This window comes from Rhinolophus hipposideros (assembly GCF_964194185.1).
Source record: "Rhinolophus hipposideros genome assembly, contig: SUPER_9_unloc_1, whole genome shotgun sequence".
Taxonomy (NCBI): domain Eukaryota; kingdom Metazoa; phylum Chordata; class Mammalia; order Chiroptera; family Rhinolophidae; genus Rhinolophus; species Rhinolophus hipposideros.
Genome location: NW_027669497.1, coordinates 197,252 through 213,039, shown reverse-complemented (window position 1 = coordinate 213,039; position 15,788 = coordinate 197,252). Strand labels below are relative to the sequence as shown.

Genomic DNA, 15,788 nt, shown 5'->3' with positions numbered 1-15,788 from the left:
CTCTCTGAGGCCACCTGACGTGCACCTGATTCTTGAATCCAGATCTGTCCAGGCACTTCTCAGTACAGGCTGAGGGACAAGAGAACGGACTTGGGAAGCCAAGCAGGCTGAAGGTCACACCACGGGTCAGCCACTTGGTAACTATGGAACCAAGGGTCAATTAATCCACCTCCTGGAACCACACTCCTCTAATGAATAAAAACGGCCGAACAGCACAGCTACTTTGCAAATCTACTGTGCCGACGACCTGGGATAACCAATATTAGGCACATAGTATAGGGTCTAGCCCAGAGCAGAACACTCATTAAAGCTTACTGGCTTCTCTCCGCAGTCTCTTAGTTAACATGCAATTTTAGAAATCCATAAAATCCTACCTGCTTGCATGGTCGCATTGAGAACACTCATCCACTGTTAAAAGAAAAAAGTCAAATACATTGTAAATACACAATAGAAAAACACAGAACTTTGAAAGTGTCAGATTGAAGTGATGTAAAAATATTTCTTTGGGAACACCCCTGAAGACTATAGTAGAGTGAATGTTACTCATACAACTGGTGGGCAATTAATACATGAAGAACTTTTACTTCCTCTCCTCTATGTCTGTGTGTGTGTGTGTGTGTGTATTTATATTTATATATTAATATATATATACATACACATATACACAAATATATATAAATATATACATATATACATATGTACCTATATATGTGTGCATGTATGCATATATACTCCCCAGTGTACGCTAAATACTAGTCTAAATGGAATCACACTTTCTTCTTATTCCCTTTCTTATTTCCTTATGTTACTCTGATTGAGGAAGAATGCCAATGTCTTCCTGAAAGTTATTTTATTTGGCTGTGAGTTGCGTAAACATAAAGCAGATTTTGCTACAAATGACTGTAGGAAATTCATAACTACGATCAACCTACACAGTGGTAGGCTAGGGTTGAACTCTTTCTGTTTTTTTTTTTTTATTTCCTTCTTTGCTTTCTCTGTTTTCTTGTAGCTGTGATTCACACAATTCACGGAGCGAAGAATTATGTCAGAGAAACACACCTACAATCTGAGTCTTTCGTTTGTCTATGATGGTCATCTGTCCAAACTCTGTGGATGCTGACAGAGGTTTTCTCATTGAGTGCGTGGCAAATGGCCTTTTATCACCAAATTTGGAATTCCCGGATCTTTGACAAGTTCCATGATTGAAAGTCAAAGAAGTAGAATCCCAGCTGGAAGAATCTGAAAATAAAATTTTCGTTTATGAGGAGGTAAAAATAACACAAAGTTGACCATCTTGTAAAACTTCCTTCTTCAGAGAAGCAGTCCCACGTCCTCCTTTCTCCCAAACACTCTACTCCTTCAGTGCTCATTTTATTTTAGGTGTCTTATACTTGCCATTCACGTTAGTTAAGTTGAATTAACTATTGTCACTCAGCAATTTCTTTTATGTAATGTGTTTCCAATTAAAGCTTTTCTTCTTAATACTTAACATGGTGCTGGGTGTAAAATTTTTTGTCATTATCAAAATTTACGTCTAACCGCTTATCTTAATTTTAAATATGCGTGACAAACATGGATTTAAAAAAACTTTCATTGAATGGTACAATTCCAAATAAGAAACTACTTATTAAAAGAAAATGGTCTTTTCTAAATGTTCGAATATCTTCAGAATTCATTTTTTAAGCCTTAGATAACTGAAATTCAAATGACAAATGACAGGCTTGGGTGACCTTATTGTTTCCAAGTAAAATACAATTAAACTAGGTCCCCATGAGCTCCAAAGAGTACAGGGCACCATGAGACAGAAAACAAATACATAACAAAACATTTTCCTTTTGCTTTTTAAACACAATCTCAGCTTAAATCTATGAGACAAGTGAAAGAAAACCACAACAACTGTAGAAGTGAAGCTTTAAAGGCTCTTTTATCACTTCACATCCAGGAAGCCCGTACATCATTTAAAACGGTGGTTTCCAATGTCATGTGAGAATCCGTGAAGTCCCAGGGTCTGTCAGTCGAGGGGCTCGAAAAGGTCAAAGCTATTTTCACAGAAATACTGAATGTCATTTGCCATTTTCACTCTCATTCTCTTCTAAGTGTACAGTAGAGTTTTCCACAGCCGTGATATCACAGCTCTGATGGTGACATCATAGCTCTATGGTTACTGGGTCGTAGCTCCAATGGCTCACGGAATGCATGACTGTGTGTGCTCGTATTTTAAATTGTTCACTTTTTATTTCTAATATTGTAACTATCTATGGAGACTACCGACTTAAAAATATTCTTGGGAATTCTCAATAATTTTTAATCGCATAAAAGCATCCCAAGGCACAAAAGCTTCAGAATTCCTATTTTCAAAGATTGTGTCTACCAAATATTTATTACCATTAATTACTTCTCCCATTTTTAATAATTGAAGACACCATAGGCGCACGTACAGACATAGCCAGTGTCTGCTCAGCAGAACATCTGATTGGCTTAAGACCATCAGTGTCACAACACTAAGAGGAAGTAAAGTTAAAACACAATTGACATGGTAGCAACTGAGGCTTACTTGGGTAAACTTCAAAATTCAAATAACCATTTGAAACACTGGAAGTATGTTCCAGTTTGATTATTAACCTCTGAGAACCCCTATTAAGTACAGGGGTTCCAAACTGGGACATTTAGGGTATCGAACAAACGGAGAACTATCTTAGTGAAGTCACCGTTTTAAAATCTCATTTTCTTATTCCTGTGAATACCTTTTCTCAAACACCGATACTAACAATGAAATCACGTTATTTATGTCAAATCCTTCCATTAAATTTGTAACAAAAAAAAGGATTGAGGAAGAGAAGACTGCAAGCATGTCACATGTCCTTGCGTACTCCTTCCCAAAATTAAATTGGTATTACAAAGTGTACCTGGTCTGAAGGGTTGCACATCGTCCATTCCTATAGGTTTGTAAGGAACAGGATCTTCCACTTCAATGCTCGGCTAAAGGGGTTAGGAAACAAGATGATTAGTAATTAATGGACACTTCATGCAATCTCTAGTTAACAATTCAGGATAACAATATTAATGTTATAATCTGCAGGAAATGGACTTTTTGAAAAATAGGTATTTAAGCAAATATTAGGTTGGTACAAATGATACTGCAGTTTGTGCAATTTTTTTTAAACCTTGTAAACTGCAATTACCCTTACACCGAACTAATACCTTGAAAAGTGTACTTCCTATAACTTCGAAATATTTCTAATGATACATTATTTTTGTTTGTTTTTTTTTTTTAGTGTTAAAACAAGATACTTGCTTGACATGGTAAGAAACCTTGGTGTATGTCCTGTTGAGTCTAAATAGAACATTTTAGAACCTACTTCATCTAGGTCAACAAGAGCTTGGAAAAACCAAACTCTTATTTGATAAAAATTTTGATAGAAAAAAATGATTAAATAGAATGACAAAGTTGTAAGAAAAGCTTTTCGTTAAATTATATTTAAATAAATAATAGGAAAAACGTTATATATAGTTCTGCAACTTTTCAAAAAAGTTTAATAAATTCTAATCAGGGAGATAAGAACATTTATTTACTAACCATCTCAAATGTACCAGGCATCTGCCATGCACAGTTTATTTCTTTTCCACACAAACAACAAATATAAAAATGGTTTGATGCTGGTTAGCCCTCTTCCTGCTTCCTGACCATTCCAAGACATTAGAATAAAATGATGAACCCACACGATCCATTGCTGTCCGTGCCCAGCAGGTTTCGCTCCTAGATTGTCACATGACTGGCTCCTTCTCATGCTTCACGTGGCAGGATCCCACACAGACATTTACTTAAAGCTGCACCACTCAAGGAAAGTTACAGAGACCCCTCTGGCCCTCAGTGCCTGTTCTGAGATGCGGGAATGTGAGGACGACCTCCTTATTGGTATTCTGCAATGAGGCAGAACACAATACTGACAAATCCTCCAGAAAAACAAATAGCTGGTGGAATGTAAGTACTCAGAGTGTCTACTCATTGAATGTCAGCAAGACTGAGCTAGATAGACCCATGGTGTGGTTAGATGGAGAGAGGGGATACGGATGGCTCCACAGCAAGAAAGGGAGGGAGGTGACTTCTCTTCCTTTACAAGGGTGTGATGATTCATAGCTCACAGACAGTATCCATTATCATCTCCTGTGATGACAACAGCTGCCCTACGTCAGGAGAGGCAAAGCAGGGCTTTGACCCATATTTTACGGCAAACGGCACAAGCATTTAGAGATATCAAGTGGGTCACCCAGACTCGCAACACTGCTGTGTTGGGATCTGGAAGTAGTGGTTGGTGTTCAGGGCACAGAAATCACAAGCCCTGGGTCACCTGAGATAGTGCCCTGGACCCCTGAACCACACCAACCCTCCCTTCCTCCTGCCTAAAGTTTCAGTGGGTGGCAGGTGACGCCCTGAACGAGGTGACAGAACTACGCACAGTCCGCACTCATCACTCAGCCCTGCCTTCCCTATTTGAGCCTTGACACAGATACAGAGGTTTCCCCGAAACAAAGCCCCTCTGAAGGACCAGGGAAAGTCCGCACGTTGGGCCATCCTTCCTCAGTGTCTTCACACTATCAGTGTTCCACACGAAGCTTTCCCCGTGATCAGGTGACCACGCTGAGGGGCCAGAGGTCTGTGTGCCTCCCAAGCCAGCTCAGAACATTCTGGGTCGACGGCCATGTGACCACTTGGCCAAAAACTAGCTTCCCTTTAAGTGACCTACTCTGGATGAGCAGTTCATGCACATGACCCAGGAAAGTAGCCGTCTGTGCTGGTGCTTTGGTAGATAGTTCAATGAATTATGGCTCAAACCTCCACTGTGTGCAGACTACTGTGTGAGCACTCATCTGGGAAGCCTGAAATCAGGCCTGACTTAGAGGGGGAAGTGGCAGCACCAGCTCTGAGTGTCCGCTTCCCTGCCCAGGGACCCCCTCACTATATCACAGCCTCTAAAACCGCCTCATCCCACCCGACCCGGAAGAAGCAGGGGGCAGAGTCCCGTTCCTCTGAGAGGGTCCCTTACTTAGTCATAGCCAGTGACCCTCCCTGAGAACTACCCAGACCCTCGTAATCCTAGTTCTTTGCACCCACTCGAGGCAAGGGCATGTCGCACTGACCTCCCAGGAAGAACCCACACAGTCACGTCCCCTGTGCACTTCAACCCATGGATTCCCACCATCTTGTGTCCATCTATTCTTAAAACCTCTGCACTAAGACTGCTGATGTCAGGTGTTGGATTTTACAACTACAGTCAGAGAAGTTGCCCTGACCCCGACCCAGTGAAAGGGGCATGTCTGTGCCTGCGCTTGATCTATTCCCTTGAAGAACGAGTGCAAAACTGGCACTAGGAAATGCTCCACTTTTCTAAGTTTAGGAAAATAAATGTCAGCCCTCTGGTTGGAAGAATCAGAAATGTCAATTAAGTGATACAAGTAAACTACAGATGAATTGATCACTCCACAGTCAAATTGGGAATGGTGGAAAGGACTTTAAAAAATGAGGAAAATATTTGCAGTAAAAGGTGAGCAGCCTGCTGAAGGAGCAGCATTCAGGCGATCATTGGGAACGTACCTCCACAGCAGTTGAGATTTCCCATCACTAGGATCTGAGGTGTGAGAGCCTAAGAAGGTCTCACCTCTTTCCTCTCAGTACACAGAGTGACAGTTGGAAGGGAAGGCAGTTGGGCATCATCATGTTACCATGGTGACCCGTCCTCATAGAACTTTCAGGGAGACCACTGTCTACACTACCACAGGGGCCCAACTTCTGCTTTCTACACTAGTGTGTGTTTACATGGACACATGTGGCATTTAAGAGTGCATGTTTGGTTTCAAACACTGAATCCCCTCATTATTATGCATGTCATGGAAATAGGTTACACGACAAAAGTGACCTGCCCACCTAAAATATTTGATAGTGGAAATTACAGGGTGAACACGAACAAGGCCAACATGTTGATAATCACAATTAATTCCATTCATGTTTGATATATGACTCTCAACCATTTTCACTATTCCTGAGACTCCAGACTTTCTAGAAAGAACAGCTTGAAATCAGTTCCACATAAAAAGCAGAAGTGATAGAAACTCAGTTTTAAAGTCATATTTCTGTCTAAGCATATAATTATCAAATTATATAATCCTTGCCTCATTCTTTATGCATATTACTTATTTTTCTCTGCATGCAATGAAATCTATATACTTATTCATGTCTCCATCTCTGCCAATTCTCTGAACAGTTTCCTGACATTCTGCGTTTTCAAGAGTGGCTCTTCACAGAGTAATTCAGAAAAACGAATCACTATATTTTACCAGTGGGTTGGGTGAATATATATAATCGATGCCTTTCTAAATGAATTTTACCTAACTCAAAACTCTAGAGGTCAAGTTGTGTTTTGTCTCTTAATGCAACACCCAATCACAATCTTACAATGTGGCCATGCACACTTGCTACAGCAAGGTATGTATCAGACCCCAAAATTTGGAACAAGTGACAATTTTAGGATAAAGATGAAAGTATTGCATATTTCAAACAAAGTGGATACCCTTCACGGTGTGAAAGGCCATAGTCCAAATCATTGCTGATTCAGGGCTAATTTCTAGAAGTAAAAAATAAAATTGGGTGGCAACGGGTCACTAATAAGTTATAAAACCTGCATTAACATACACGGTGCCATAGTTTCTCTAGGGATTACCCAAATGAGCAGAAGTGGGAAGAAAGTAATATTGTGTTGTTCTAAAGGAAGAATTTTGATGGTCTCTACTTGAAAACAAAGTGTGCCTGTGTGTATGCGCATACAAAGACAGAAACCGGAGGAGGAAACGAAGACTTGGACTTGCTGATGACGGAACATATGCTCCTGAAATTATTGGGCTTTCAAGACAGAAATGTTCGTTGGTCATCTAGCGGGAAAAAAGCCAGTGACCTGTAAGGGAAATAAAATTAGAATCTCATCCACCTTCTTGTACTAATTGGTACAAGAAGACAATGGAACGTTATAGTTAGTGAAGAACAGTGAGCCACGATCTTGTACTCAGTTAGAGGAGCTCATGGGTATGGAAGGCACTGACGGCCACGCCTGCATGAACGACCCCAGATAATATTATTGTTCGCAGAAACCCCCTTCCAGGAGAATGAAAAACGTCAGAAAATACAATTCCTAGAAAGATAATGGCATAAGGACATGTGGTAAGTATTAAATTCGAGGTTACTTTTTTGAAGGAATACTAAGTGAGGCTGATGGGAGAGATGGCGTGACTTGCTTAGGGTCACTGAAGTGACCGGGTGTAATAATTCATTAAGTTCTAACAGGTTTGGTATGCTTTTCTATGGATGTGTTTTATTTACATAAAATATTTAAAAGGAAATCAGTAGTAAATAAATACATTCATGTAAAAGTCTCTAGATGTAAACATAAAACATAGACCTAAATCTATACATTCAGGGATGAATTAACCACCACTATATGTGCTGGGCTGGGAGAGGAGGAACAGGAAGGGTGCTCCTGTTCCTTGGCCTCATGGAATCCCCTGAAGTTGTGCCAACTCCATCCCTCTGAGACTCAGGCCGAGGCCCCAGGTCTGGGCCTGCACAGGTATTGGTACCAGCTGTGCAAGGAGAACATGGCTGCTGGACTGCTGGGGAGTCACAGAGATGGAGGAGGGAACCTGGTGAGGGTGTGTGGGACCCAGGAGATTCCTCACACCCTGGAGAAGTGACCATGGGCCCTGATTTCCCCAGGGGTTAGGTCATGAGGCACTGAGGCCTGTGTGCTGCTCTCGGCTAAGGGTGAGGTCTCTGGCCTGGACTGTCTATAAATGTCTGACAGGAGTCAACTGAACCTGGACATTTAGCCAGGCCGGCTTCAGGTGACTGGTCCCCTGCTCAGCGAGACTGATGAAGAAGAAAGAGGGGGACTCCAGGTCTCCAGGAAGGAAACACCAAGTACGGCCCCTCCCATGCTCTGTGAAGAGCAGGAGGCCCGATGACAGGTGGGAGTGGTGACCCTGCCCCTCCACCCACACTCAAAGCCACCCAGCATGAGAGCAGCACAGTAAATGTGGACAGGCTCCTGGAATTCTTCCCTTTTCCTTTTTTAAATTTCAGTCTTTTTAGACTGGCTATCATCAGCAAGGCAAATATTAACAAGTGTTAGAGAGGCTGTGGAGCAAAAGGAACCCTCATACACTGTTGGTGGGAATGGGAATCTTTTTTTGTTTCTTTTAACATCCTGAAGCTTTCTCTGTGCCTTGCAATTTAAATACAATGATGTTGTGGTAATCATAATATTAATAATTATTTTATTATAAAAGAAATTTTGGCTTAGTGTAGTCTGGAGTGAAAAGATCACAGATGACAGACACAGCTGTTTTAAATGTAATGAAACCAATTATACTTCTTATACAGACTTAAAAATTGGAAAAGAAAAAAAGAACATAGGCAGATTGTAATCAAACCTTACCATATCCTAACAGAGCACTGCCCTGAGTTTTCAATATTTTTGTATTTTGATTGATTTGTTACATATATGTGAAAACCCAATAGACACTCAACCTGAAAAATGGTGCAATGAGGTGACCCTGGCTCTCCACAGGGCTTTACAGAGGCTGAGAGGTCCCCACTGGTTGGCCTCATGTATATTTGCACATACAGTTACAATGAACCTAGCCCACAATGAACAACCAGTTTAGATTTTCACATGCAGAGTCTCCCTCCTCCTACCGGAAGTGGTCTTTGATGACTTGCTGGGTCAATATATCAAATCTGGCATCAGCAGGATCAAAACATATAAAGGAATTAATCTTTGGCCAATTACCTAACTGCACCTCCCACTCTCATACTTGATTTTCCCAGAGCCGTCACCTTACCTGCTTGACAACCCGATTGCTCCTTGTCCTTCACCTGCGCTGTGCATTCCTGTGACTCAGATCCTTCGTGTTGACATTTGGTCTGGGCTAACTCCATCCCCGCTCCCAGTTCCGTTTCCTAGGGCCCCATGCTTGAGCTTTAATGCTCTGCCCTTGACATCTTGAAATTTGAATTCGTGTTTGCCAAGTGAAGTCAGGCGGAAGCCAGATGGGACAATGGTACATGAACTGGAAATGTGGACACTTGGCTGACATGCCGTCTCTCTTTCTGCCATGACTCCAGAGTACCTTCGCCGCAGCCCGACTCCCATTCCCTGGGGCCCGCACCCTGCTTGGCCTTCTCTCTCGCTTCTTTACACACACAATGATAGCTGCTGCTCTCCACCCCTGACAGAGTCCTGGATATGAGTGTGGGGAGGGCTGAGTTAGGTACCAGCATTACACAGCATCTCACTGCAAGGACTGGTGTTCCCTCCACATAGGCTGGAAGCACCACCCTGCATCTGGTGGGCAACCATCCAGAGGTAGCTTCTTGAATGCCATGAGCCTCTCACCCACCCCCACTCAAATAACTAGTGTGCCCCGGTGCAGAGGTTGAAATCCTTAGGAACCATCCATCCACCAAGGGTAGTGACAATGGGCTCATGAGAAAACTCCTGGCTCACATTCCTCACACTCCTCCCCAGCTGGGGTGTGGAACGTCATTTTGGTGGCTGGCAGACTATTGCGTTTGTGAGGGTTTGCACTGGCCTTGAAATGACCTCTCTACCTGGATCTTTCAGTCCACTACTTGCCTGCAGGGATCCTTTGTTCTCCTTCCAACGCTCTTGATTCTGACCTGTGATTTTTCTCTTCTGTCCTGCCGGGTGCACCCTTCAAGATCAGACACAAGATATACATTGTTTAATTTTGCTGGTTCTGCATCAAAGTTAAATGGTCTGATATTTGCATTTAAAACCGGCATGATTTTAGATGAACCAGGAGCAATAAAAATTCATCCTAGTAGTTTAAAATGTGAATCTTTATTTACTTAGAACAACATTAAATAGCAAACATAAAACACTATACGTCAAGATAGCGAGGCCATAGAAGAAAGACAAAGATTCATGCATACCTTTAATGACACTATGTTTTTATGGGTTTTAGAGAAGTAACTCCACAATTAATATTTGTTCTGGATCCTATAAATTACATAGTTAAATTACATGGTGTTAAATCCTGAAATTACGTTTTAATGTTATGAGCTGCCTTGATATCTAGTAAAACTGGGAGTGACTCAATTGTTTTAACTTAAATGAGTTCTCTTCCCTATTCTGCTCCAATGGATAAGGTCCCAAACAACCCCGCCAAAGCACGGGGCCGGACACCGTTCCTGCTTATCCCTGAGTAGATTTCCCTGCCAGTCTGTGGACTTATTCACACAAGCCAATCACATCTTCCTGCAGGAACCAGGGAGCGTTCTTCCTCTAGTACTGCAAAGCCTGCCCTCCACAGCCCCTGTTCACTCCGTTCCCAAGTACAATTCCTATGGGACATGCATGGCACGCAATATCTTCTACTCAGCTGTGCATGCGACTCTTAAACTGTTGTTATCTCATGTTCCTAGTGTCCACTGTCATGCGCTCATTCATGCTTTATAACATTAGTCTAGAAATCCCTCCCTCACAAGTGGAGCAAAGAAGTGCCAAGCACAACTGCCTGCTTCTGGTGTACAACAGAAATCATCTTTCAGCTTAGCTTCTAGTCACTGACCGTGTTAGTTATCTATTGCAGTCTAACAAATTAGCTCCAAATCTAGTGGTTTGAAACAACAAATGTTTTTTAACTCCCAGGGTCTGTGCTCAAGAACCTGGGTGTGGATTAGTTGTGTAACTCTGGTTGAAGATTTTTCAAAAGTTTGTAGTCAAACTACTGTCCAGGACTGAGAACTCGTCTGGGGTTCAGCATGGGTGGATCCACTTCCAAATCCTCTCACATGGCTAGGGACTGGCTTTATCCCCCGCAGCACGTTTCTCAGTGCCTCTCCCTCCCCAGGGCTGCCTCAGGTAAGGGCAACCTGGTTCTCCTAGGGCAAGAAACCTGAGAGAACAAGAGAGGGGGAAAAATCCGAGATTGAAGGTGAAGTCCTTTAAAATCGAACCTCAGAAGTGACATCCTATCATCTATACAGTATATTTGTAAGAAGCAAGTTGCTAAATCCAGCTCACACTCACATGGCGGGAACTGTGTATATTAGGAGGTTAGGATCACTGGGGGCCATGTCAGTGGCTACTTACCACAGTCACCTCCCCGGTTCCCAATGATTCACGTCTCTCCTACAGGCAAAATATACTCTCTCCCTTCTAAGGTTTCTGGGCTAGTTTCCTATGGCTGCTGTAACAAAATACTACAAAATGGACGTCTTAAAACAACATAAATGCATTATTTTGTAGTTAGGCAGACAAGAAGTCTGAGTCAAGGTGTTGGCAGGGCCATGTTCCCTCTAATGCTTCTAGAGGAATATCCCTCCTTTCCTCTCCTACTTTCCGGTAGCCTGAGATGTTTCTGGTTTATGACAGCATAACTCTTACTGCCCCCATGGCTGTCTTCTCTTTGTGTGTCTCCTTGTTTTCACATGCATTTTCCTCTCCGTGTTTCTTTTCTTCTTATAAAGACGCCACTCAGACTGGATCAGGTGCCCACCCTGTCCCAGTCTAACCTCATCTTAACTCATTACGTTTATAATAAGATCACATTCTGAGGTACTACGGGTACAACATATCTCTAGGAAATACCTTCAACCAATAAGATATCCAAATATACTTTAATATTATGAAAAACAGTTTTCTTATTTTAAAAGCTTTTTTACATTTGTTTTATGTAAATTAACACATTTTACTAAATCCAACGGATAAAAATAAGGAAATATATAATAAATGTATAACTTATGAACAAACTAATAATGTAACGCCAATCAATGACAAATACATTCCAGAAGAGTTCCTGAAACTTACATGTAGATGTATCCTATATCAATATCTGGCAATCCATAATAGAAGGGAGGAATACTAACATAAACACATTCATAGTTGACTGAGAGAAAGTGGATGTTAATTCTTATACACAAATTCACACTTGACTTTTATTGAGAAAGAAGCTTTTAAAAGATAGAAATAAACGTTTACATATGCAGTAAGCCAATTTATTTAGGTTTTGTTTCAGCTAAGACTGTGTTCTGATTTAGGTAACAGAAAATCTAACCTGCAATAGCTTAAAAAACAAGTATTCTTTTTCCTCACATAACACAAAATCTAGGAGTTAACATAATTTGCATAAATTCAGCCTATCAAAGATGCCAGACTGGGTCTCGCAGGGCATTGTCCCATACAAAGCTTTTAGGAATAAATGGCTTTATTCTGCACGCTTGTTACTTTTGTTCACAAGACAACTTTTCTGCTGCAAAATATACATTCATTTTCAAGACAGAATGACAGAGAAAAGAGGGCAGTGCCATGTATGTCTGCTTTGTTTTTGGAGGACAAGCAAAAGAAAGACACACTTTCTAAAAAGCTCTCACTGAAAAATAGGTATGTCTCAGGGGCCAGAGTGAGTCACATGGTCACTAGACTCACTGAACTGAAGTGGCAAATGGCCACCTTCATCACCGTAGAGATCAGTATTCAGTGAAAGTGTTGATTTCACTAACTCATTCTCCAATATTTAAAACAAATTTATTTCAATACAAAATGAAGTAAAGAATAAAAACAAACAAACAAAAAAATCTGTAATTCAAAAAAGTGACTTTTTGACATATTAAGCAATTCGTACTAATGCAAATGTCATCAGTGGTTCACCTTGCGTGATAGAAAGAAGGCACTGTTTTCTAGTCCCAATATCTTGTACAATACTTTCCTGTAAGGAATATCTAGGTTCTATCACATCCCTAGAAAAATCTCAGACATTAGCCCTGAGGAGAACCTCGATGAGAGACAAAAGATGTTCAAATAAAGCTCCGACCTTCTTTGGCAAAGGAGAAAAATTGAGAATTTATTTTTGGCATATTATTGGGTCCAGGAAGAAAGTGGTGTCATGGGACACTAAGTCCCCATGAGGCAGACAACCCATCAATATTTCAAGTTTAGAATGTGACTGAAGTTCAACAAGACAGAGTGACTGAGGATGATTTAGTCTCTCTCTCTCTTTTTGTTTTTTTTGAGAGAGAGATTAAGCATGTTTTCTTTTGGAATAGCAAGATTTAAATTGTATTACGCAGGATGATGTTATTGCTGTACATTTTTAAAGATTTGAGTTCCTGAATAGTTTAATTGGCTAGAGTGGCTATGATTGATTGGTACTCTGTCCCCTATCCATCTTGCATCTAGTGAACTCCCCGTCACATAGAGGATGAAAATCTGAAAACTTCTTATCTTGGGTTGTTTGCAATTGGCATGCTTGGTACTAAATTGGGTTTTATCACTAAGAAGCAGCGACTAAAGTTTGAGATGACAGAACTGTCAATTTTCTGTTGCTTTTTCCTATGTCTGCAGGACATTGGATGGATTCACTTATTCCCTATTCATACATGTCCAGGGGTAATTGCAGTCGTGGTGGTGGTGACGTGTTATACAATGACATCCTCATCTTTGGAGAGCAACTGCACAATGGTATGAATTTTTTTCACAAGAGTTCTAGTGACAGCCTCTGGGGAATATTCCTCCAAGGCTTTCAATAATTTTATAACCACTGAGTTCTCATATTAGATGTCTTTTGCTCCTTAATATTCTTTGGATGGTTTAGGTTTCAGTCACTGAATCCTGACGGATCCAGTTTAAGTATGTGTGTTGACATTATGGTCAAAACAACTGCAGAATGTAAACAGAATGTATATTTTTCGAGGCAATGAATGTGAGAAAACAAAATGACAAACTGCTCAATTGAAAAGAAGACAAGAAAAGAAAGGAAATATAAGAAACGGTACAAATAGGAAGTTCAAAATTTGAGTATACAGAAAGGTCTAAATGCAATACTATTTAAAATAATGGTAAATACACAGAATTCTAGATTTACTAAATTTACATTAACAGAATAGACTAAGGAAAATCCAACTACATGCTGTTTACAAAAAAAAACTAAATATAATTTAAAATATGTGTCACTAAAATATGAGCAAAATTTGTCACATAAACACCAACCAAATGAAAATTCTTATAGCTGATCCTTTATGCTGTAACATATATTCAATATATATAAATCAAAAGTTGATAGAAATACATGAATAAATTAAGAAATATATAAATATATCGAGCGATTTGAAGATAACTTTCATACCTAATTAACTCCTCGGACACACATATTAGCATATGCACAAAAACATCCATAAGCAGCATTTACAATCAAAGAACATAATTGACACAATAAATTTAATGGACTCCAAGTTGATGCCTGAAACTTCGGATAATGCCAAACCTTAAATATAGAATGATTTTTCTTACACATATTATATATACCGATGATAAAATTTAATTTAAAAAGTAGGCACAGTGAGGGATCAACAAGAACTGATAATAAATTACAATTATAACAATATACTGTAATAAAAGTTACGTGAATGTGGTTTCTATCTCAAATTATCTTGCTTCACAAATATATTTTTTTTAATACCGTAGATCTTACTAACCTGCGTATATGGCTTTTTTTCCCCTTATTAAATCAAGAGCTTGCACCTTTTCACTTAAAGGTAGCATTTTACCACTTTTCTTTGGCCTATCTGAATTGCCAGCATTACTAATCTTGCACTTTAGGGGCATTCAGTAAAACAAGGGTGACTTGAACACAAGCACTGCCATACCATGATGGTCCATCTAATAATTGAGGTGGCTAAGTGAGTGATGGGGGGTATTGTATACAGTGTGATGAACAAAGGGGTGGTTCACATCCTGGGCAGCATGTGTTGGAGTGGGACAGCATGAGATTTAATCACACTACTCAGAATGGCCTGTAATTTAACTTATGAATTGTTAATTTCTGGAATTTTCCATTTAATATTTTTCTACCAGGGCTTACTGCAGGTAACTGAACCTGTGGAAAGTGAAACTTTGTGTGTGTGTGTGTGTGTGGGGGGGGGGGGGTTGCTACCATTGTTTCATAGTAAATTTTGAAATTGGGAAGTTTGAGTCCTCCTACTTTATTCTTCTTTTTCAGGATTGATTTGGCTATGCTGGGTCCCTTGCAATTCTGAATGGATTTTAGAATCAGCTTGTCAATTGCTGCACAAAGAATTAGCTGGGATTCTTAGAAAGATTCCTGTTGAATTTGTTGATTAGGTTGTGTAAGGCTTGAGGCGAGATAATGAAGCTAAGAGAGTCAGGCAGGTTGAGAAAAGTGAGGGCTTTATTCTGTGCTCCCGGGCGAGGTGCAGCGGTCCGCAGACGGGGCCGGTGAAGTGGCACCCAGGGCAGAGGAGGGAGGCAGATATGCGATTTGGGGGAGGGGGTTGGCTGAGTGAGGTGGCAGATGAGCAAGCCCGCACCCCCAGTGCAGATAGGGCCCCAGTGGCTGTGTCTGGAGTTGTTTATTGCACCAAGGTCTGCTGCCTCTTCTGGGAAATGCCAGGGGCCCCAGTTTCCATCATGCGAGGAGGGGTCTGACTTGGCAGAGGGGTATGACTTTGCTCCCGGCCTCTTTGACCATGCCCGTATCTGACCTAATAGGTTGAGGAATATGGCCATGTTAACAGTGTTCAGACCAAAATCGTGGAATATTTTCCCAATTAGGTTGTCTTTAATTTATTTGCATCAGTTTTGCAGTTTTTAGAGAATAAGTTTGGCTCTTATTTTGTTAAATATATTCCTAAGTATTCTATTATTTTTGATGCTGTTGCAAATTGAGTTGAAGTATGCAGAAATGCAATTGATTTTTAT

The 15,788-nt window shown here is 40.6% G+C and overlaps 1 protein-coding gene across 1 annotated transcript in view; it reads right to left on the bottom strand.

The window, feature by feature from the left end:
- Positions 1-9,893: 9,893 nt before the first annotated feature.
- Positions 9,894-15,788, bottom strand: part of LOC308502942 (ankyrin repeat domain-containing protein 26-like) — a 104,521-nt gene continuing 98,626 nt past the window's right edge. The window contains exon 14 of the mRNA XM_081080739.1: positions 9,894-10,968. Within this exon, the coding sequence (XP_080936865.1) occupies positions 10,903-10,968 (66 nt within the window). The 3' untranslated portion in view covers positions 9,894-10,902. The remainder of the gene's footprint in view (positions 10,969-15,788) is intronic.